At 40.2% G+C, this 23,870-nt stretch overlaps 1 protein-coding gene and 1 long non-coding RNA gene across 18 annotated transcripts in view; one reads left to right on the forward strand and one right to left on the reverse strand.

Moving 5' to 3' along the window:
• LOC135284839 (uncharacterized) overlaps positions 1–6,997 on the reverse strand; it is a 72,532-nt gene extending 65,535 nt beyond the window's left edge. For all 17 annotated transcript variants that reach the window (XR_010349992.1, XR_010349991.1, XR_010349970.1 and 14 more), the window contains exon 1: positions 5,235–6,997. This is a non-coding gene — a long non-coding RNA (uncharacterized LOC135284839). The remainder of the gene's footprint in view (positions 1–5,234) is intronic.
• A 704-nt stretch (positions 6,998–7,701) lies between these two features.
• Positions 7,702–22,409, forward strand: SQLE (squalene epoxidase). The gene is made up of 11 exons (XM_064396684.1): positions 7,702–8,138; positions 10,202–10,454; positions 10,744–10,924; positions 13,556–13,652; positions 16,722–16,835; positions 17,636–17,807; positions 18,568–18,663; positions 19,224–19,366; positions 20,465–20,561; positions 21,016–21,103; positions 21,875–22,409. The coding sequence occupies exons 1-11, from the start codon at positions 7,845–7,847 to the stop codon at positions 22,065–22,067; spliced, it is 1,728 nt and encodes a 575-aa protein (XP_064252754.1). The 5' UTR covers positions 7,702–7,844; the 3' UTR covers positions 22,068–22,409.
• The last annotated feature ends 1,461 nt before the right edge of the window (positions 22,410–23,870 follow it).

Genomic DNA, 23,870 nt, shown 5'->3' on the forward strand with positions numbered 1-23,870 from the left:
CATCTACCATGGGTACAACTCTTTTGGAGACTATGCTTATCCCACCAGTCCTTGCTGTGTGCCTGCCAACCTCCATGTTTTTCCCTCACTTTTAGTGACTAAGTCAGGGAAGAGAGATTACCCAACTTAAGTGTGAGTCCTCTTTGCCTTCCACCAGGATGGGTGCTTGTGGCTGGTTGTAGTAGGCAGCAGCTCTACAAAGCCAGACTTCTTTAATGGCTGTACAGAGGATATCCATCACTTGTGAGGGAGCCAGCTGCTCCCCAGACGAAGAAAGGAAGCCAGGAATGACCATCAGTAAGCCTGATTCTGCTCATCAGCATTCTTGAAAACCAGTCCAATCTTATACACAAAAGGACAAAATTGGGAGCCAGGGACCTGCCCTAAACTACGGAAAGCAGAATCCATGGGACATGGACTTGGCATTGACAAAAACGTGGAAGATGCTTGAGCTGGGGCAGAACTAGAGAAGGACATTCAGCAGTCACCATCTAGAGATGAAGGGTGCAAATGGGCAGCTGACTATAACTGCAGGAGTGAAGTGGACCTGAGCAATGGCTCTGGCAACCTGAATAAAGAGACCGAGCTTCAGCTGAGGTACAGGTTATGTTCCTCTGGTGGAGGAACAGCATGTGAGAAGGCAGAGCAGCCTTTCATCCAGGGGTTCCACTGCCTCTCACTCAAAGCCAAGTTTGATATAGGTGAGTGAATTTCAGTCACTTTTATTGAGAAAATTATTAAGGTGGGGAAAAATACATCAAAGCCTCACCAAATAAGACAAACAAGTAGCATAAGTGAAGCAGTTGAAATTCTAACACTAAAGGTTAGAGGAGAATTCTGATATGAAAGAGAAAAAAATCAGGAGATCAGAAGAGAACAGCTCAGCAGTACTGAGGGCATCCCTGCTCCACAGAGCAATGAAAATCAGCCTCTCCCCATCTCACTCATGTTCTTTTCTGACAAGCAAAGAACCCTAGGACATCTTACCATGGCCAGAGAGCCCAGTAGTTTATTAGTTCTAGCTATGTATTTTCATAAAAAATCCTTTGGGTTCAGCAGTTGGCTTTTCAATAGTATTTATCCTGCCTTAAGAGTTTTTGCTTAGAAAATAAAAGTTACCTTAACGAAGTGGCTTGTGTTTCACCACCTCATCTAGGCAGGGTGAAACACTGTAGAGATCAGTATCTTCAAGGAGATGAAAGAAGGGATGATAAGTTCCACTAAACTAGGCTTGGAGTTTAGAGGTAAATCCAAAAGTGCATTTTGTTTAGGAGTACTTTTTCCAGTTTTTGAAGATTAAGAAGCAATTGCATCCCCTAATAAGAGGATGCAGAAGAGACCAAAGAGAAACAGGGAAGATGGATGACAGAGAAAATATATAGAACTGAGGGGAAGAACTTATCTGCATCTTGAAATGATGTCTTTTCAGAAGGCTTTATCACATGTTCCTACAGTCTAAAGAGACAATCTTTTCAAAGCAAGCAAGCAACCAAAAAAAAAAAAACCCTGCTAAAGAGAATTTGCTAGCTGTGTGGATCCTCTCCTTGTTTTGTAGATCAGCCATCTTGCTGTGATGTGCTCCTCTATAGTGTGTAATTACAGGCTGTCCTCATTCTTACTGACACTTCTAACCTATAATATTCAGTCATAAATTCCACCTATCTTAGATGCCAAATGATTTGGGCTTTTATTGGCAAGCAATATTTTTTGTTACGTAGTCATGTGGAATTTAGTATGTGGCAATTAATCTTCTTGAGATTCATAGAATACAATCACTGATATTGGAAAATACCTGCAAGTTCATAAAATCCAACCATTAACACAACACTGCCAAGTCCACCACTAAGCCATGTCTCTAGGCACCACAACTACTCTTCTTTTACATACTTCCACATTTGGTAACTCCACCACTTCCCTGGGAAGCCTGTTCCAGTCTGACAACACTTTCCATGAAGAATTTTTTTCCTAGTAATCAACCCAAACCTCCCCTAGTACAACTTGAGATCAGTTCCTTTCATCCTGTAACTTGTTACTTGGGAGAAGAGACCAACCCCCATCTAGTTAAAACCTCCTTTCAGGGAGTTGCAGAGAGCCATAAGGTCTCCCCTGAGCCTCCTTTTTTTTTCAGGCTAAACTCCCCCAGCTCCCTCATCAGACTTGTACTCCAGTACAGTCTGCTCAGCAGCAGGATAAAGTTACTGAAAGCAGAGTTGTTGTGGATTAATTCCTGTAAGTTTGTTACGGGGTTTTTTTTGTGGTTTTTTTTTAGTACTTTCTAAAATTCCTATTCCCTTCTTTTCTAGCTTGTTCTTCCTATCTGCCCTCCAGAGCTCACCTGTTCTGAATTTCTAGAGCATGAATGGATTATTGTAGATGTGTAATTTGCAATTCCACCTCACAGGAATTCACAAATACACCCAGCTCTTCAGTTCATAGAGCTAGTGCACCTCTTGCTTCAGCATTGCTTCATATTGAACTTGAAGATGTGATTGTCTCCTGGGTGAAGCTGAGCTCCAGCTATGTAGAAACAAACTACTTACCCAGCAAACAATGGAGTGAAGCAGCCTCTGGGGTCCATAAAGAGAATGTGTTTGGATTGCATGTGGATAAAGCAGAACAGAGGCTGCATTTCTATTGTGCAACTGCTCAAATGGAAAACATTTTTTTAAATGCCACTGCAATGCTGAAATGATTCTCCACCCTAACTCAGCCTTCTGGTTCTTCAACCCTTTTTTCTTTTCTTGTGATCTGTAGCCTATCTGCTATCTATTAACCCTAATCCCACATCACTTGTCACCCTAAGTCTGAAGACTGCAGTGCCTTGTGAAAATATTTTGCTATCTCCAGCAAGGAACAACTAGGAAAAGTCTGTGAAACATATCATCAAAATCAGAGAAAAACACAAAACACTGTCACAAACTGGTGTAAGGATTGTAATTTTTAAAATAATGAGTTAGCCTCTCCGTTCCATCCTTCCATCCTAGTCATCTGACTTGTGATTATGGATATCATTGGCCCACTGACTCTACAGAGTAAGAAAAAACAAGTAAATATATTGATAGTTTATTAAAAAACACCATGTGAAATCTGAGATAAAATTATATAAAAATGGACAGCATAATCCCAGCCTTACACAGAAAACAGAACCAAGAAGGGGACAAATGTTTATAGATGTAGCTGTTGGGGCTGCCACAGGATATGTAGCCACTGGCTACACCACAGCCTGTGTGTTGCCTGTGTCACTCAAACCCAAACAACTTTGAATTACTGCCTGGATTCCCCAGGAATTACAGCTTTGCCCCAAGGTAGGTACCCTTTTAAATATTTTGTACTATCTAACTGCAAAGAACATAATAGCTAGTGGCTTTAATTCCCTAATTATGCATTAATGAGAGACAAATTATTTCACAATGTTTCTGCTGGAATAGAGAGGAAATATTGCTAAAAATCCCTTGGTACATTTTAAAAATACAATATATCATCAGGATGAACTTTCATGATGTGTTATACAATATTTTTAACTCCTTAATATAATTCCAGTTCATGCTTTGCATATATATTAAATAATGCTTTTGTTGTTGTTCAGACACTAAGCTGTTCTCATGACATTCATTAAAATAATTCTGAAAACATTTGCAGAGTTCATTGTGATCAGTCTTGAAAATTTCCAGCTGCATTGCCCTACTTCTTTAAAAAAATTAGTTTAACCACTCAACTTCTCAATAAAATACCCACATAAAGGACAGTGGAATTTTTATTCCTTCACACACCCACTGATATAAACACAATGATTACAGCTTTTTATGTAAGAGGCCTCTTGCTTCAGAGCTTGAAGTATCTCTGATTCCGAGTAACTGCAGTTTTCTATAATTATTCTTCTAATTTTGCAGGATCCCTACCACGCCTCATCCAAACATTTTCCAGGCTCTGCTGCTCCCCATGATGATGAGTGAAACACAAGAATACATTTTCTTCTTTAGTCTTTCAGTCTATAAGCAGACTTGCTCCATCTATCTACCTGTGCAGGTAGAAGCCCATTACTAATTAATTAATGACAGGATGCATAGTGAGACCAGGCTCTTTGTCACCTGCAGCACATCCATGGACAGCGAGGGTCAGTCTCATGCTGCACTGACACTGCAGACACTGGTCCTGATGCCTGTGCTCCTGGGGCAGTTGTGACAGGAACCAGGGACATGTTTTTAATGGATCTGCAGCTTAAGAAGGCTCAGAATGATGCCTGCTTCTGCACGAGAGGCAGGCTTCACCAAGTGGTTTGTTTTTTATACCCTGGAGTTCAGCCAATCGTTTCTGGTTATTCCAACATCACACCACTGCCCTGCCAATTGCTGATTGTCTAAGTCTGAAAACAGCATTTCACTGTGGGAAGGTGCATCTTCAGAAGGGTTAAAAGAAAAGACTGCTCAAGTCCAACATCTTCGTGGGAGCCTTTATTTCCTGGTTGTAAAGTTGTCAAAATTTTAGAAATTCCTGCTTCAGCCTTTTCATATTTGCCACTGTGAGATTTAAATCATTAAAAGATATTTAACAGTAGTAATTTTAACAGGGTAATGCAAATGAAACAAGAAGTTCCTCATTCTAGAAAAAAAAATGTTCAAGAGTGCACATAAATTGTAAAGTTGGAAAATAAGGTAATGGCATTTAACAATAAAATCCGGAGCTCTATCTAGCTATCCACCTTAGTTACAATAACATAAGCAAAAAAAAAGTAGCTCTTACAGTGAACTTGCAATTCAAGAAATGCAAATATGCCAAGCTTTTCACCACAGCAAGGAGATTGAGAGCCAATGAAGAAAGAGCAGGGAGGCACTCATTCCAAAGTCTTGGCTGGAAATACAGAAATGTTCTGATAGCATCTGAGCCTCGAACAGATGCATCTGTCAGAATTCTGTAATTGCTTCAATTCCCAGCACTAACCACTCCAAACAGAAGTATCAAGAAAAATTACTCACAAATTACATAATCTTGAAAGAAATTTTGCATGAATATTTCATATAGAGAAAGCAATTTCTTGGGGTGGAAGGAGAATAAGCATGAAGTTTTGTTGATCACCTAATAAGATTTAATTATAGCCTGCAGTAAGAGAAACACCCACACTTACTCATTCCCATACCTTCCATGGATTGCTGCCCTCTGCTCTGGCTCAGGCACAGTGGCTACAGGGTGACTTGGACAAGACAAAAAATTCATGTTCTGCAGTGGGTTACACATACCTGTTGTGACCAAAATAACCTTACAGCTGCATCAAGCAGGATCCTCCTGGGGTGAAGGGTTTCGTGTAGTTGGCACTAAATGGAAAGAAGAAATTCTACTCTAGTCTTAAAATCATCATTCCAGTATCTTCAGTCACAGAATTCTGCTTCCATCTGCCTCCTTGTCTACCATCCTTCTTTCTATTAGCCACTTCAGCTTGTTCTGCTCCTTGGTGCAGTTCTGACTATGTTAGTCTGGTATTAATTTTCAGCAACTGTTGGTTCATGTATATTAATTTACATTTCTTAGTCTCCAGAAGGTTTGTGTTGGTTGCAGTAACTTGAAGGCTATGGCTCTTCTTGTGTTTGGTCTCTAGCATGAAATACCCAGAAGGGTTAAACACAGTTTAACTCAATCTGTGCAGACTGGACCAGAAGGAAAGGGCATTTTTAGCAGGCACAAGGATTATTTATAAACTGAACAAAGGAAATAAAGTGCAGAAGTTCACTCTCCAGTAGTTTAGAATTTGTTGACAGCTGTAATAACCCTTGTTCAAACTGGGGAAAAGCAGCTCCTGCTGTGAACATGTTTTTACAGACAGATGTCTATGATTTTGAATGCTACTGCTGCACCAGAATTCATTTCACTGTTGAGGGAATAACCATCATTGCTGGATGAGACCTCAGTTATTACCAAGTAGAAAAATCTCAGTTTGATCTCTTTAGTTCACAGGATCTTTACTTTTAGCCAGAACTGACAGATCAGATTAATGAATCAAAGCCCCGTCTCTTAATGGCTTCAAATTCACCTGGATTTATTCAAAAGTGTCAAAGTGGTTTAATCTCATTTTACTGAGAAGCTACCAGATTTTTCTCCCCTCTTCAAAATCAACTCCATTTTACCACTGGAAAGATCTCATCTTCTTTAGCTCCATATGAGTGTGATTGGATTTGATTATTATTTCACCAGCTCCTGAAGTCCCATCGTGTTTCACAGATTCCTCACTTAAATATTGTTATGCTGTGATAGACAGACATGTTTGACATTGTTGCACTGCAACAAGTGCATAGCCCAAGAAAAGTCACTCTTGAGAAACGGAAGGACCACAGGGTAGTGGCGAAAAGAGGAAGCTCATGTCAATCCTGGGCTGCATCAAAAGCAGAGTGGCCTGGAGGATGAGGGAAGGGATTCTGCTCCTTTGCTCTGCTCTGCTGAGACCTCACCTGGAGTGCTGCGGGGAGCCCCACACAATACACACATGGATCCCTTCCAGCGAGTCCAGATGAGCAGAGGAGATGCAGCACCTCTCTTATGCAGACAGGCTAAGAGTGAGGTTCAGCTCGGAGACTCTGTGGAGACCCTGAGCACGTCCCAGTGCGTAAAGGGGCTACAACAGAGCCAGAGAGTGACCTTTCACAAGGGCATGGAGTGACAGGACAAGGAGGAATGGCTTCAAACTGGACAGCAGTAGCTTTAGATCAGACATCAGTAAGAAATTCTTTACTGTGACAGTGGTGAGGCACCGGAGCAGGCGGCCCAGAGAAGCTCTGGATGCCCAATTCCTGAGAGTGGTCAAGGTTGGGTGGGACGGGGGGCATTGAGCAACCTGGTCTAGTGGAAGGTGTCGCTGTCCAACTTTCCAATGTCGCTTCCAGCTCAAACCCTTCCACGATTCTCTGATTTCTCCGATGGGAGTTGCTTTATTTCGTGTTCCCCGAGCAGGGGACACGACCGTGCGGCCGCCCCCGGCCCTGGGCCTACCAGGGCCCCTCAGCGGCCCCGCCCCTCACCGTCACCACGGCAACCCCGCCCCGCCCTTCGCGTCACATCGCCCGGCGCGCGCAAGCCCCGCCCTCCCGGCGCTCCGATTGGTCGGTGGCCATGGCGCCATCTCGGCATAGCGCCGCCGATTGGCCGGCGCCGCTGAGGCACGGGCGCGCGGTGCCCGCGGGGCGGCGGCGGCCGTTACTCATTAGCATGGCCGCGGCGCCGCCCCTCCCGCGGGCCGCCCTCGCCATTCGCGCCTGCTGCCCCCGGTTCCCTCCCACCCCCCCGATCCTGCCGCGAGGCGCCGCCGGGCGCCGGGACCGGCTCAAGGAGGGAGGCAGCGGCACCGCATCTCCTCTCCGTGAGGCGGCTGCGGGGTGCCCTGGGCAGGTAGAGCGGAGCATCAGCCGCGCCCTCCTGGGCGTGCGCCGGGCTCCCCCCGCCCCGCGCGCCGCCGCCGTCACTGGGCGTGAGGGCTCCGGCAGCATCACCGCCGGCGGAGGAGGAGGGTCCGGCACCGAGCGGGGCTGGGCACGGCGGAGCGGTGACCGGCGGGCGGTCAGGCGAGCTCCAGCTCCTCCGGCATCGCGTGTCCCAGAGGGGATTCTTGAGAAGACATTTTGTATAGTGGTTTTTGCCGGTTTCGGAACCTCTGTCCGGGCTCCTGTGGCAGCCTGGCGAGGTGGGGCTTGTTCCTGTTCTGGGGCTCCTTGCTTTTCCATTAAAATCTCCCCACCTTCAACTGAAGAGGAAGTCGTCGCTTTTCTATAGATAAATTTTTTCATCCTTTCCACGAAACCCTATTTTCGGCAGCATCCATCCGCGGCGGAGCTTTGGAACGACAACCGAGTTCAGCGGCCCTCATGATGTGGACCTTTTTGGGTATCGCCTCCTTCATTTACGTGTATAAAAAGTGTGGAGACCTCATGACTTACGCTAACAAGGAGGTGCTGCTCTCCGTGCTGGTGTTTTTCTCGCTCGGCTTGGTGCTGTCCTACAGGTACCACTTCAGGGGGCCCCGGCAGCGGCAGCAGCAGAAGCAGAAGTCGCACCTGGGGGTGCTCTCTGATGTGCTCTCGGCATTGCCGCTGGTTGGCTTCTTCTGGGCCAAACCCAGCCCGGCGTCTCAGCAAGTTGAACAACCCAAATCCAGAAAGGTAAGTTGGATTCAGACGCGGCACGTGAGGTGAAAGGTCCTACTGCTCTTCCCTCTGGCCACTTATGAGGGAAAAGAGCTAAGAAGGGGGTGGACAGGGTTTGTCTTTAGATGCTGGATGTTTCATTTGTCATATTTTGTGTCAGTTTTAGATGGCAAAAGAATGAGTGAAACTTACTCGAGTAGTAGACCAGGGGTTTTCTAGCATCAGAACAAATATGTTTTAAGAAAGATTTGGAGTAAAAGATTATCGTAGTAGCAGAAAAATATCTTCAGTTGCCAGTCTGTTGTAGGGATGAAGGACTGGAGAATCTCTCCTGTGAGGAGAGGCTGAGTGGCTGTGCAGCCGGGAGAGCAGAAGGCTGTGTGTAAATACCTGAAGGGAGGATGCAAAGAAGGCTGCACCAAGGCTTTTTCCATCAGTGCCTGGTGACAGGATGAGAGATGCTCAGAGCACAGACTGAAACAGAGGTTGTTGGCTCTGAGCATCAGGAAGCACTATTTGCTGTCAGGGTGACTAAGCACTGCAACATTCCCGGAGAGGTGGAAGAGTCTCCATCCGTGGAGGTATCCAAAACAGCATCCAGGCCATTCTGCTCTGACTGACTGCCCTGCTTGAACGGGGGCTTTGGAACCCATGATGTCCAGAAGCCCTTTCCAACCTCTGCCATTCTGTAACTCTCTGGTGAACTTCCTAATATTTATACAACTGCAGATAGAGTTGCTGGGAAATGATTGCTGACCTATTGCTTGTACAATAGGTGCAGGACCTGCTCAGATAGTCAGTCTGTTCCCTTGAGCCCTGCGTGAGCCTTGCTGTAGAACAAGTGGAGAGCTGTAGGTGGTGTCTGGAGCCCAGCTGGTGTCCTGCCATCCGACACTGTGAACTGGACATAGATACCCAGTACATCTGTGGTCAGCACTTTTTGGCTACTTTCCTGTGTACTTCTGGGCAATTTCACATGGGCACTGACCCCTCACACAGAAGTACATGAAACTGGTTTTGGCTGCAAGTCAAAGGTTTTTGCTTTTTATTTTGTTTTTCTCCTCAAGCCTGTCTTTACCAATTTCTTGTGTTACCTGAATTCAGGTAGTTAGTTTTGCACTCTGTGGCTGTATTGCAGATATAAACATGACACTAGGCCATTAAAAATCTGGTGTCAGTGTGTTTCACTGATGCAATCGTACTTTTACCAATGTCAGCACTGCAGTGCTGAGGCATTTGTGAAAGACTGAATTGAACTCTCGTCTGCCAGCTAGAGAAAAGATTTGCAGCTTTGCAATGGAGTTGCCCTTAAAATTATTTTTCACTTTGAAATGTATGTGTTTAGGTGCTGTTGGGAAGGTTTTATAATACAGCTGATTTAAGATACCAGTTTCTGTATTAACTGATGTGTAGTCCAATATATGTCATTTCTTTACAGCTTTAAATATAGATTAATGGTGATTTTGCTTATACTTTTAGGTGTTACATGAGTTTTCATTTCAGGACTACTTCTTAAAAGCATTTCCCAGGCAACTGCTTCTGCTAACACTTTTTCTGAATATTACCATAAGTTGCTGTTTAGTTAGTTAGGTAGGTTCACTTAGAGTAATTATAATAATTTAAAAGGAGTATCTTTTCCAGAGAAATACATTTTCCAGTAAATCAAATACCTTTTTAATTAAAAAGTGCTAAGGCCTCCATGCTGGGGTGGTTCACTGGCATGAAGGTATCAGTCTTACTTTATAGGACAAGAATATGGGACAGCCTTTTCTCCCTGCCTTTTATAGCAGCTTTCAATCTCTGACAGTTTTGTTTGTGCTTTGTCTTGGATCAGTAGGGCAGTGGTCTTGATTTGCAGCAGTGTTGGTTTTTCTTTTTCTGGTTGTTGTGCTTTTGTTGTCTTGTAGAGTACGACAGATTCAATTTTGGACAAAACTAAACTGCAAGATGCCTTCCAACTACCAATGCACCCTCAGTACTCTGGCTCAGAGTAGAGCTGCTGCAAAGTCAGCCCTCTTGGCAAGGTTGTGGTACATATCCATTGGCATGTGTAACTTTGTTGGCTTTGTTTTCTAAAGGGTAAAAGAGAAGTGAACTTCTCAGATGTATATCTGACAGAGACCGCTCCAAATACAACATTGTCACCCCAATATGATCCAGAAATTATCATTGTGGGATCAGGTGTCCTTGGTTCTTCCTTGGCCACGGTGCTTTCAAGAGATGGAAGGAAGGTGACTGTGATAGAGAGGGATCTGAAAGAACCTGACAGGATAGTTGGAGAATTGCTGCAGCCTGGAGGATTTAATGCTCTTCGAGACTTGGGTCTTGAAGGTGAGTACATTTCAAAGTGTAAATAGAGCTGTAACACAAGTTACTACACTCAACAGTGTATTTATTAAAAGTATGCCTACAGGAAAAATTAAGAAAAAAATTATCTGCACTTAACATTTCAATTAAAATTGTTTGTGTATTTCCAGTTTGCTATTTTGAAAATACCCTTCTTTCAACATGTGTATTTTGTTTAAGAAAATTGGACCCTGTGTAAAGAAATGCCTTTAATAAATAATTTGGCTTTCTTAAAGGCTTGTTTTAACCAATCCTGTTGGCTTTTATCTTGCAGATACAGTAGAAGGTATTGATTCACAAATAGTAAATGGTTACATAATTCATGATCTAGAGAGCAAATTGGAGGTTGAAATTCCTTATCCAACATCTGAAGACGGACGCGTGGCCAGTGGAAGATCTTTTCATCATGGCCAGTTTATCATGGGTCTCCGAAGAGCAGCGATGGCAGAGCCCAAGTGAGTCACAGTTGGGATCCAGAGATTCAGAAGCATTGTTCCCATCATTTCCATGAGATTCCTTTACCATTTCCCAACACAGAGGGCTGTGATGAACAAGAGTGAGAGAACGTAGCAGCACTTGTAGTTACTCATTCTGTTCTCTGTATACAAGTTCATAAGTTGCATACACATCATGTATATATCACGCTTTGGGATAACTTAATCTTTAATGGATTATGAGCTTTAAAAATTAGGCAAAATATTTGCCCATCTTTGTGAGAGAGCAGTTCACAGGTGCAGGGTTGATTCTCTTCTGCTGATTCTTGGGTTTGGCATTTTACCAGAAATAGTGACCTCTTCTTGGTGAGCAGTGCACAGAACTTCTTTAGACAAGGCATGAGTGGCAAATGTGGCACGATTTGTTCACTCACAGAATGGTTTGGGTTAGAAGGGATGACTTTTGAAGGTCAGGTAGTCCAACCCTGCTGCACTGGACAGTAGTAAGTAGCTTTTCCGCTGATGTTATCAGTGATGATAGAAATCAAGTGTTTACATTTGTATGTTGTTTTGTTTCTTTTTTTGACAGCAAGAAGTAAGCCACAGTAACTAAAAAGGAGCATTAAATTGAAGTAGCTCTTTCCAGTCAATAATTTGTATGTTTCAGAAACTTGAAGACAATTTCTTTTCATACTTTAAAGAAAAAAATTGGTGTTTTCTCTTAACTCTTTTCTTTCATCTGTAAAAGAGATGAGAAGTAAACTTTTATTGAAACAGAATAGATTATATGTGATGCTTTCTATTTGGTTTTGTTTTTTTTTTTTTCTCCCCTAAATAATTTTTTCCCCTAAGAATATCATAATGCCATATGTCCCTTGTAAAGGGACATATGGCATTACCATATTTTTACCTAACATCTTTATTCCGAGCTGGAAAATCGCTTTCTCCTTTCATATTTGTTATATCATATGAATTACTAAAAGTGGCACTAAAGATAGCAGCTCTGTAGTACAGTTAAAATTAATGGTGACTGTGTGCACTAGCTCTGAAAGCTAAAGCCTTCTTGAGGCTCTAAATTCAATGAAATTTGGGCATCGGAGTGCTCAACTTGTGGGAAAAACTCCAGTAGCTGTACACAGTCTTTGAAACAAAAGCTTGCAAAAATCATGTTTGTGACTTGAATGAAATTCTTTCCCATTTTCCACACACTCTTGAATGTTTGTTTTGTGTATGCTTGCTTGCCATTTAACTTGTGTCATAGAAAATTGCATGGTTTTGTGCAGTGAAAGATCAAGAACTCTTAATAGTGCCAGGAGATTCTGGGTTTTATTACAAAGCTTTTGAAGATATAGGAGATAATTATTACTGATTAGTGTATCTTCTTTGTAAGCACTAGGCAATATGAATGTATTTCAGATCAGTAAATTATGTTTGCAGCAGAAAGAGGTAGAATGTCATTGGTTTATAATAATAAGCTAATTATATATAAACTCACTTATAGTGGATGAGAACAAGAAGAATAAGTGAGCACTTAGGTAACTGAAATGACAGCTAGAAAAGAAACTTAGAGCTGATAGGATCTGCAGGACTCTGATTCCCTGGCATGCTGCTGCAGTCCCTGCTGTTGAGGTTTCTGTTGAGTGCTCACTCATAACCATTCAGACATGATACAGCCAACGTGGCTGTTTCCTGTCAAATTAAGCCAGTCATGAGCTGCTCTGAAATGTCTGTGCTGGATGCTAGGGAAAAAAAAAAACATTAATTGAGATGCTTGTGTTCCTTTTAAGAGCCTAAAATAATAGAAAGCTGTTTTATTCTCCCTTGCACCTTTCGCTCAGTTCTTGAAGTTGTGGAATTCCATCTGGATATGGAATATTTGCAAGAGATTCAGAGTGTCTTGTTTTGAGCTGCTAAGTCTGAAGTGCTGTGATCAGGTCTAACAGCTCAGACCAGCAAGGAATATAAGTTTAGAGAGATTTAATTTCTGAACTCAAAATCGCTCTGGTTGGGAGATAGAAGCAGGGGATGCTCCACTCGAATGTAAGTGTTAGCTGAACTTTAAAAGCATAAATAGAAAAAAAAAACCAGAACTCTATCCCAGATTCCTGAGGTGACAAGCTAGATAGGTATCCTAAGCAGGCTAGGTTAGTTTGGACTGCTCTGAGAATTATGTGCCTGACTTTTATCTAGTGCTCATGTTAAGGGTTTAAGTGCTGCTGATCCTGCTCTTTAATTCTCTGAGTTAGTTCTCACCTGCACTGTCAGCGATTCCTCAATTTTAGCGGGGATAACTCAATCAGCTGCCTGATTTCTGACCATTATTAGGTGTGAAAATCCTCTCAGCATCTCTCATAGCACTACGGGGCACAGCTGGGGACTCTACTAAGTGACAGGATGTTTATGATGAACAGTACAGGTTTTAGAATGTTCAGGTATCAAACCAAAGGTTTTGATAAAAAGTGAAATATATGACCAACACTTTTTGATATTTAATGTGGCTTCAGAAAGTGTTCAAGAACCCTTTTTTTTGTGAAATATAAACCATATTGGCAGAGACAACATTATTGAAAATTTGGTTTTCTATCTGTCTGGTGTCTTGAAATGCTGGCATCATTAATCCTCTTCTGTTTTAATCCCTCTATTTCATTTCAGTGCAAAATTCATTGAAGGGACTGTGTTACAGTTACTTGAGGAAGATGACTGTGTTGTGGGCGTTCAGTACAAGGACAAAGAAACTGGTGACACTAAGGTAAGAGCTTTCTGTTAAAATCTTTGTTAAACTGTTGAGAAAATTGAGGGTTGTTTTATATATATACTTTTTGAAAAGCTTGTCTTTCAGAGCACTGGTACAGAAATAATGTAGTTATATAGAAAGTGAAAGATTCAATAAAGGGAAATTATTTTCTAGTGCATACAGTCTGGGACTATGGGTTCTTATGAAGCTTCTGCTTTCAGTTTCTCTGGAGAATTCAGTTCATTATTTGTTTCAGTATTCATATGTCTGGAGTTTAAAATCTTTCAGGAGTTCCTGGTGAAAAGAACAATACATTAAGATTTTTTTCTTCAGCCGTGTGTAGTGGTCTGCATTTCCACATGTATTTCCACCATCTAGTGAGGGACTGAAAATGAAAAATTTACCTGTTGATAGTGAAAGCTCTGTCTTGTCATTTCTTGGATGACAGAAAGAGAACTTGGGCGTATTTTAATGCTAAACTGCTGGATAAATGCTATGAAACTGTGAGAGACACCAGTTGGGTAGAACCCCTGTACTGAAGTTCTGGATATGCTGCCTATTCTTCAGGAAAAGGAAATGTGTGATCTTCTTTGTGGACTATGAAGTTCCTTTGTTGCCTAAAGTTATGTAGATGTACTCTGATGGCAAAGATGGGAATCTCCTGCCTATGCCGTGTTCCCCTCCATACTAGACGGAAAAAATTCCTGAGTAGCTGGACTATCCTGCTCTGATCTCTAAGATCAGAGATCTCTGACATCTTTCCATCTCCAAGTCATTTAGAGATGGGACTGGTGGCATAGAACCATACAGGAGAGAGCCTTTTAAAAGTACTTGCCAAAGCTGTAGGGGAGCAAACTGGTTTTAGACAGCCCTCAGGTAAGTGCCATTTCAGCCCACTTAACAGCTAAGTGCTGCAACAGAGCAGAGAAGTAACAACATCCTTGACCCCTCTTGAGGTAGCTGGAGGAGGAGTGAGTTCCAGGTCGTGTTCCTTGGTCTGTCTTACCTGCCATGTAATATAAAGGAAACTGTATTAGGAAATCCTCTCTAGGAGAATAAGCCACTGAATCACAGGTATGGGAAAGACAGGGAGTTTGGAGAGGAGGAGGATTTTTTGCAGGTAGAATGGTGTTTGTTGGGATTTATTTCCCAAATTCAATTGGCTTTATCATCCAGGAACACGGAAGGGTGTTTTTGTTTTATTTTGTTTGAGGGGTAGAAGGGGAATGGGCATATTTTGTTTTGAGTTCTGTCTTTAAGCTTCACACACTTATGGATGTTATTGTCATAATTTTAAGTGTGTCTTATTTGAACACTGGGTGACCAGTGTTCTAGCCTGCATCTTTCCTGAAAGTCTGGATATTGTTCTAAAGGCCTTAAGTTTCCTGTATGTATACTGAGGATAAACAAAATCATGTTTTGTTCTGAATACTGAAGTTCTGTGGCTGGAAAGAACCATTTCATTTGCTGGCTTAGATCTCCTTTGCTTTTAGAAATCTAGTATATAAGAAATTTCCATTAAACATTTCTATTTGCTATGTTTCCCTACCTGTGAGTTTTTACAGCTAGGAAGCTCTTAGCTGAATAAAAACCCCAAACTCAAGCCTGTTTACATTTCTTAGCCTGCTTTTATACAGGGAAGAGGCTGTGTTGTGTATATGTGTTTTTCTGTTCTTCCCATCCTACATTCACCACCACATTACCTCTGATATTTTTATTCTCTTAAATGAGGTTCAAATTAGCCAGTATGCTAAAGGTCAATTTATATTTTTTTTTTTCAAAACTAGGCAACTGAATAGACTCAAGGTTAATTGTGTTGGCTGTGGAAGAATTGTAGCATGAGTGTTCTTCTCATTAGACAGCGGGAAACTGATATGGACAGGTGACTTTGGTCTAATTGCAGGAAAAATTAGAGCTTGCAGTCATCCAGGCTAGGAATCCACAGGAAAGAGGTGAATTCGTAGTAGAGGTAACTACTCAGGAGCTCACTTCTATAAGCAGAGACACCATAAAATATGTTTTACCTTACTTATATCTGCTGTCGTCTGATTTTGTCCGACTTCCCTTCACACAGCAAAAGATGTTAAGGTTTGTATGACCAAGTGGAGTCAGACTTGAAGATCCTTGTGAGTCCCCCCCCAACTCAGAATATTCTATGATTTTATGAATTCACTCCAATATTGGTGGCAACTGCTCATAGAGGAACTCACTCACAGTGACTCACCTATACAATAGTAAAATATTTCCTAGAAGTACTAATGAAACACAGTGTGCTTTTTTTGCCTTACTTACAAACTGAAAGCTTAAAAGGAGAAATACTTTTTACTGCTAATGCCAAGCATATGAAATCACTGAAAGTTAAGGACTAATGCTTGTTATAAATCTATTGGCATTTGGAGTTCAGTCACTGAACATATTGACACTGAGAAAGCTGTAGATGGAAGGAAACACCTACCTTTAAATGCTTCCTAGAATAATAATGTTGTTGTATGACCATAAAAGTAAAAGCCATAAAAATGCATTTTAGTAACTGGAATTATTTGCTTATGTTTGAGAAGAATGTATGTGTTAAACATTAAGAATTTGCAGAGACCTTCAGGCTGAACCTGATCAATTTACTCAAATATGTATTTTGTCCATATGTGTACTGTTTGTTATAGCTCCTAAGTAAATTTGGAACTCCTCAGAGATCCCTGTGTGGTCTTTTAAAGAAGAGCCTGTGTGCTTACAGCCTGTCAGTTTGTTTTACTTTGGTTTGGTTTTCTTTAGCTGCTTACACACAATTCTTTAATTTGAAATTCTTTTTTGGTTTTTTTTTTTTTTTTGAAGAGCATTACAGCCTGAAGGGAGCAAATACTTCTCCTTATTGTATTTTTTAATCCAAGTTTCTACACAGTTCCCATAGCTGTGTTTTCTAAAAAAGCTGGAGTATGTTGTTAGATCAGCTTGTGCAGCAAATAGATAAGTATAAATACAAGAAAGGCAAACCCCCAGTATTTCTTAATACATATGTTGGGAATTGCTTCTCATTGTTCTGTAGCAAAATTGACTGTGTCTTATCTTTATTTTTAATTTATGCTGCAGGAACTTCATGCTCCACTTACAGTTGTAGCTGATGGACTTTTCTCCAAATTCAGGAAAAACTTGATATCCAGCAAGGTTACTGTTTCATCCCATTTTGTTGGTTGCATTTTGAAGGTAACTTTTATGTATAGTACTGCATAATGCACTATGCTGTTGCTGAAGGTGGGGTATCTTGTAACCCATATAAACATGTTTGCCTTCAGGACCTAAAAACTTAAAGAGAGAGAAGATGGTGTCCTGGTTTTGGACTGGGAATCTGGGTTGGTAGCTGGGTGGTTGGAGAATCCAGGTAGAAATCCTGTCTGGTTCTTTCACTCTGTGTCTGCTGCATTAAATGATGCATTAACAGCAAAAATAATTAAGGGAGAATGAACTGAAGCTAACAGAATTTTCACTAGACTGGGAACACCGACTGGTAGGAACTCCAGTACTTTTTGGGTGTCTAATCCAGTTAGCACTGCCCAAGTTTGTCTACTTTTGGAATCTCCTTTAAGACCTCATCAGATAGGGCCCTGTGATTCTTCTTCAGTTGGTGTTTCCAAGTAGTTATATTTAGACTAGTGGATTTCTTTCCCTCCCACCACTTTCTTTATGGAAAGAAAACAAAATTATCTTACTGAAAACTGCTACATTGATTATGTTACAGGTTTTTAATGGCATATATTAAATCTTGCTGAGGCATTCAAATGAAATGGATAAGTTAGTGATTCTAGTGAATATTAAAATGTATTGGCAAAAGAATTGTTGCTACACTGAAATTCAGAACTTCCTTTTTGAAAACACCTCTTCATTTAAGAAAATAACACAAGCTTAATAAGATAGAGGATTTTATTTAAAAGTGTTTTGTATGTCTGATGTTTAATATCCTTTCATTAATTAGTCTCAATCTTTCTTCCTTTTCTTTTCTTTTTAAGGATGCATCACAGTTTAAAGCTAATTATGCTGAACTTGTTTTAGCTAAAACGAGTCCAGTGCTAATCTATAAGATATCTTCAACTGAAACTCGGGTGCTTGTTGATATTCGAGGGGAAATGCCAAAAAATTTAAAAGAGTACATGATTGAGACCATTCATCCACAATTACCTGGTGAGTCTGGAAAGATTTCTAGAGAATTGTCACATTTAAATATGTCAAGAAAAAGGAGACACATTTCATTGAATTAATAGAACTGTGTGGCTTTTTCCATGTGCACAGTCACTGTTTCCACACAGAAGTTTGTTCAGCTCACATCTGTGAGGTCAGCAATTCAGAAGGATTATATAAAGCTCCGATGTCCCCAGCACAGGAAGGACATTGACTTGTTGGAAAGAGTCCAGAGGAGGCCACCAAGTTGACCAGAGGGATGGAGAGCCCCTCCTGTGAGGAGAGGTTGAGAGAGTTGGCTTTGTTCAGTCTGGAAAAGAGAAGGCTTTGGGGGGACCTAATTGTGGCCTTCCAGAACCTGAAGGGAATCTACAAGAAAGGTGGGGCAGAACTATTGACAAGGGCATCAGTGACAGAACAGGGGGGGATGAGTTCAAATAGACAGTAGGTTTAGATTAGATATTAGGAACAAATTATTTACTGTGAGGGTGGTGAGGCACTAAAACAGGTTGCTCAGGGAGGTTGTGGTTGCCACATCCCTGGAGATGTTCAAGGCCAGGCTGGATGGGGCTCTGAGCAGTCTGGTCCAGGGGAAGTGTCTCTGCTCATGGCTGGGGGGTTGGTGCTATATGATCATCAAGGTCCCATTCCAGCCCACACCATTCTGTGACTCTGTGATAGCTCAAAGAGATTAAAATGGATTGTATACAAATGATTTGTGTCTTTGTGTAACTACTGTAACTAAAATATTTGGTTGTTGCAGATCATTTAAAGGAGCCATTCTTAATAGCAGTTCAGAATGATCGTTTAAGGACTATGCCAGCCAGCTTCTTGCCTCCCTCAGCTGTAAACAAGAAAGGTGGGTATTATGAAATAAAAGGAAGAAAAAAGGTATTATAAGCACCTTCTGGGGCATAGGACTTGTTGTCTTAGATGTATATTTGTTGTTCAATACAACTGTCTCTTAAATCTTCTGAAAAAATAATATTTTGAAAATGTGTACCTTGGGCAAAATTTAACTGGAATGTTTACATTGACACCAGATGTTAAATTAATGCCTGCTTTATCTGTAAGTTTAATTTACTCAGTTGCTCAAGCTTATACAAGTGTGGCCTTTCTAAGAAAAAAATTATAAGAAAGCAAAGAAATTTACTTTAAAAGTGTGTTCTTTGACATATGAACACACATACCTACAGGGAAAAAAACAGTTTGACCTTGATTATCTTAAAGCTGTTTTAAGACTTTTAATTTAAAGACATACTTTGTGGGTTTTGGTTTTTTTTATTTTCTAGTTGTTATACATCTTATTTTCTGGTGGGAATGAATTCTTAGTAAGTTTGATGTTTTTTATAGAGGATTTGAATTTTAAGATTCCATAATGGTTGTGCAGTATCCTTTTGTTTTTTCTCTTCTACCTAGGTGTTCTTCTTTTAGGAGATGCATATAATATAAGACACCCTTTAACTGGTGGAGGAATGAGTGTTATTTTAAATGATGTTAAAATATGGAGAAGTTTGCTCCAGGATATCCCAGACCTTTATGAAGATTCTGATGTTCTTAAGGTGATTCTTTATTTTGGACTTATTTTAGACAGCTTCTGCTGCAATCCAGTTGTAAGTTTTATGCAACTCAGAGACAAGTAAGTTATTGGTGAGGCATAGCAGTTTTCAAAGCTTTGGCTAGAATAATCAGATATCAGGCATTCACCAGTGGAGCTGTGGTCTTTAACTGCTGTGCTGTATGGCCAGAGGCAGTTTCAAGACTTTGCACACTGACCTGCTGTGTTTTACTTCAGGAGACTGGTGTGCTGTGTCTAGTCAGGATGCTTTGCTAGGATAACCTGATATTCCCATTTTAATAGGACATCTTTAACTAGATTGATCCTAAATGTGGTGAGTTTGAACCCTTACACTTGTATGAGTGAAACTTGGACAATAATGAGCTTGTGTACCCAGTCTTTCAAGAGACATCTCAGCCTCCACTGCCCTCCTGCCTGCTGCATTAATCTGAGTAGTAGATGAGAAGGGATCCTTCTTTGCCAGGATCTGCTCCATCAGTATTCATGCAAGGCTTATTTTTTTCTGTGATACTTAGTCCCACAATTCTGATGAGTAGATAGTAAGATTTATTTATTTGTTTTCTGGTTTTGACAGTGCTAGGCATATTGTCTTGGCTAAATTACAGCATAATTGTAGACTACAAGCAGATGACTCCAAAAGTGTATTTGAAAATTGAGAAGCACTTAGAGGAACCCTGAATGCCAGGACAGTTCAGGACTTACCTGACCACATGCAGGCACTTTTATGGCAGCTAGTCACCTCAGACTTGGTCATTTCCTATTTATTACCAGTCAGTTGAGGGAAGTGGCTGAGCATTATCCTTCAAGTTTCAGCTGTATCCCAGACACCCCCTGTAGGATGAGAAACATGCTCTGGGACTACCTTTTTCCCCCTATATTTAAGGTAAGGGGAGCCTAGTAACTCCCCTTAACTGGAGATGACTGGTTCAGCAAGTTTTTGAAATCCCTTAATGACCTAGCTTGGAATCAATCTAGCATATCACTAAATCCCTTCTACATGTCCATGAGCCACCTCGCCTCTTTGGGAATATTTTGAATGTTCCTTTGTATTTACTGACAGAGATTTTATTTTTTTTTTCAGGCAAAAAGAACATTTTACTGGTCAAGAAAAAAATCTCATTCTTTTGTAGTGAATGTTCTTGCCCAGGCACTTTATGAGCTCTTTGCTGCCACAGATGGTAAATATATCTTAAAGTTAACCTCTGATTAATTGCAACTAGGTAAATAAATATGACTGGGAAGGGGATATCCATGTCTTTGTGTGTATGTGTGTGTATATATATATAGTTATATATTAAAAATATATCAATCAAAGAATTTGAATAAGTTTTCTTGTGTTCTCTGCCTAGTTTTTTAGACACAGTTTTAGTAATGTGAAGGCAAGTCTGGAGTTAGGACTAAATAACAAACCAAAGAAAAACTCCAAATAAAACAATAGTCAGTTAATACAAAAATATATAGATATTCTGTAAGACTACACTTTGTATAAATAAAAGCAGCTTCAAGTCCAGCTGAATTGAACAGAACAACAGTTACCAAAGTCCTGGATTTAATATCAGTATTGTGCATGCAGAAAAATGTTTCAGCATGTGTTGATTATATTTGTTTTATTAATTTTAATTAATTTTGTAGATTCCTTGCATCAGCTAAAGAAAGCCTGTTTCCATTACTTCAGACTTGGAGGAGAATGTGTTGCAGGTCCTGTTGGATTGCTCTCAGTGTAAGTTCACTGTGCTGGCAGTGGTTATTGTGAGCCCCTGGGAGATCTGCTTTGCTCCCCATCAGGCAGCTCAACACAGGGAGGATGGCCCTCGTGAGCCTAGGTTTTAAGATTATACTGAAGGTTGGAGCTTTATTAGAAATTGTGTCTTTAAGTGCTGATTCTTTTTTTTTTTAATTTTCTTTCTTTTTTCCTGCATAAAAAAGGCCACTAAAAAGCTGCTGGCCCCTAGTGTAGGAATTTGAATAAGGTAGAGAGGTCCAGAGGAGCTGGTGGGATGTTTCCTACTTGACAAGCTGAGAGTAGTGTTGGGTGAGGCCTTCATAAAAAGTTGTAAGGAATAGGGAAATCTCTAGCTATGAAGGTGTTTGAATGACCCCTCAGAAACTTGTGACTGCATAGTAAATCCTACTGCTCTGGAGAATGTGTGCTTTTATATTTCTCTCCTTTTGAACTGAGAGCTAAAACTGAAAAGCTTGTTTAAAATATTTCTATGGGGGAAGACAAAGACTAAGAAGTAGAAAAAGAGTATTAGAAATTAAGAGAAAGCAGCAGTGTACATTGGCTGTGCTGTAGAAAGGAATGCAGAGTGTGGAGGAGCCCAAGAGAACCAAGTTTGTATTTTTCAGTTGAGTTGGCAAGACCAGATCTGCCTAAATCAGAAGGGGGTGTGTGATCTTGAGTGGGGATCTGTATTTGTAAAATGGAAATTTTTCAGTTCTTTCAGATTCTGTTTATTTAAATAATTTTATCTGTTCATTTTTATTGCAGGTTATCTCCTAAACCAATGGTACTGATTGGCCACTTCTTTGCTGTGGCCTTGTATGCTGTTTATTTTTGCTTTAAGTCAGAGTCCTGGATCACCACACCTCGAGCAATTTTCAGTAGTGGAGCTATTCTTTACCGGAGCTGCTCTATAATATTTCCACTCATTTACTCTGAAATGAAGTATTTAGTCTATTAAAATCCAGGGGAAAGTGACTGGAGGAAGAAAGCATGAAATTCACAATGCCTTCAAAATCTTTGGACATGTATTATTTAATATTGTATCATGTTCTCCTCAAAATGCAATTTCCTTGATAAGGTTTTAACTTAATTTTGGTTTTGTGGTTATATACATATATATTATATGTAAATATTCTTTTCTTTGCAATTTAAGTTCAAAAAGGAGTTAGCTGTTTACAAAGACCATCATTAAGTGTTGACGTGGTAGATAATTGCCAGTTTTGACAGAATTTCTTTCCTTGCTTTATGCATTGCTGAGTGCACCACTAATATTAATAAACTGAGAAGTGAAAACTGTAAACCATATGCTGCTATTATCCTTCATGCTTTTTTCTTCATGCTTTTTTCTGTTCAGTAGTTCCATAGACTTTATTACTGTGAAATAGTGTAACATTCTTGATTTGGTTATTTCATTAGGATTTGCATCTGTTCTGTTTCAGTTGCAGCTGAGATACTGGTGTGTTGACACTTAAAAGGACACTGTAAAGGATGTCAGATCTTGATGTGTCACTATACCTTTATTTTCAGTTACTGGTGCAAGTGCCATGTTGCTCTTCTGAATTCCTTCTTTACACCAGAATTCGTTTTAACAAGTAATAACCAAATCTTTGCTTTGTTGGCTACTGCAGTGCACTCAGGTAGTGAAAGCACATGTTTTTGAAAATTTCTTCTCATCTCATTTCCTTTCAAAACCTTGAAAGTTTGGGAAGTTGTTCTGCTTGGTGTGTGTGCAACTGAAGTTTAACACTGCCATGAACTGAAGCACAGCAACAAACTGTATCCACTGAAACAAATTAAGTCCAGGCTATTTCCAGTAGACAGTAATCTTTAATATTACTTCTGAAAATTAATGAAAAGCACCATGAAAGTGTCCTTTTAATACTTGGAGTGTGGTGGGATTATTTTTCCTGTAGGAATTACTGCATGCTACTGAAGAGTTCATGTCTATTCCTATTGGTCACTATTCCTCTCAATGTTATCAGTGTGATTTCCTTTGCTCTTGTGCATCTGCATTTTCTCTACCTTTCTTATGATTTGTTTGGGTATCACTGTATGGCTCTGCTCTTTTGGCTTGCCTAAACAATCACATGTGGGTGCAGCCAGCAGTCTGGAGAGTAGTAACAGGCTTTTATTCTTCTGTACTGGTGAAACTGTGACTCTACCTTGAAAATGACAGATTGCATAAGCTGTGTATAAACATCCATTTTATCTTGGACTGTGAAAAAAATCTGTGGAGAGACTTTATTTAGTATTTTATTTGATGGATATTTCAAATGACCTTTTCTTTTCCAGAAGCAAAAGTATGTATATTTTTCTAACCATGATCACTTTTGATACCCTCTTGAAATTACACTCATCATGAATATGTCTATGTTGAAACTTTAGGGTAAAGTACTAATATTTTGAAATATCATTATATATGGTAACTAAATTATGCCCCTTTAAGGGTACACAAATTTTGCAGGATTTATACAAGTGTTTTCAAAATTTGTGACAATTTTGAAAATATTGATTAATTTTACATTTTTTATTTTTTTATATTATTTGCAGTCAGTCTCTTTAAAATCATGGATAAAAAGTCCTGAGCCAAATACACACCCTCAGCTTACGTAAATAAAAAGTTATTATATCTGTAGATTATTTTTCTTGTGTGTCTCTGGTTAAAGAGTTTTGTTAAATTCTAATTTATCTGCTTAAATTTACATATATATGTACGGACTTTTTCCTTTCTTGTCCTGAATTCAGTGCCTAGTTAAGTGTC

Source organism: Passer domesticus, chromosome 1, assembly GCF_036417665.1.
Source record: "Passer domesticus isolate bPasDom1 chromosome 1, bPasDom1.hap1, whole genome shotgun sequence".
NCBI classification, from domain to species: Eukaryota; Metazoa; Chordata; class Aves; order Passeriformes; family Passeridae; genus Passer; species Passer domesticus.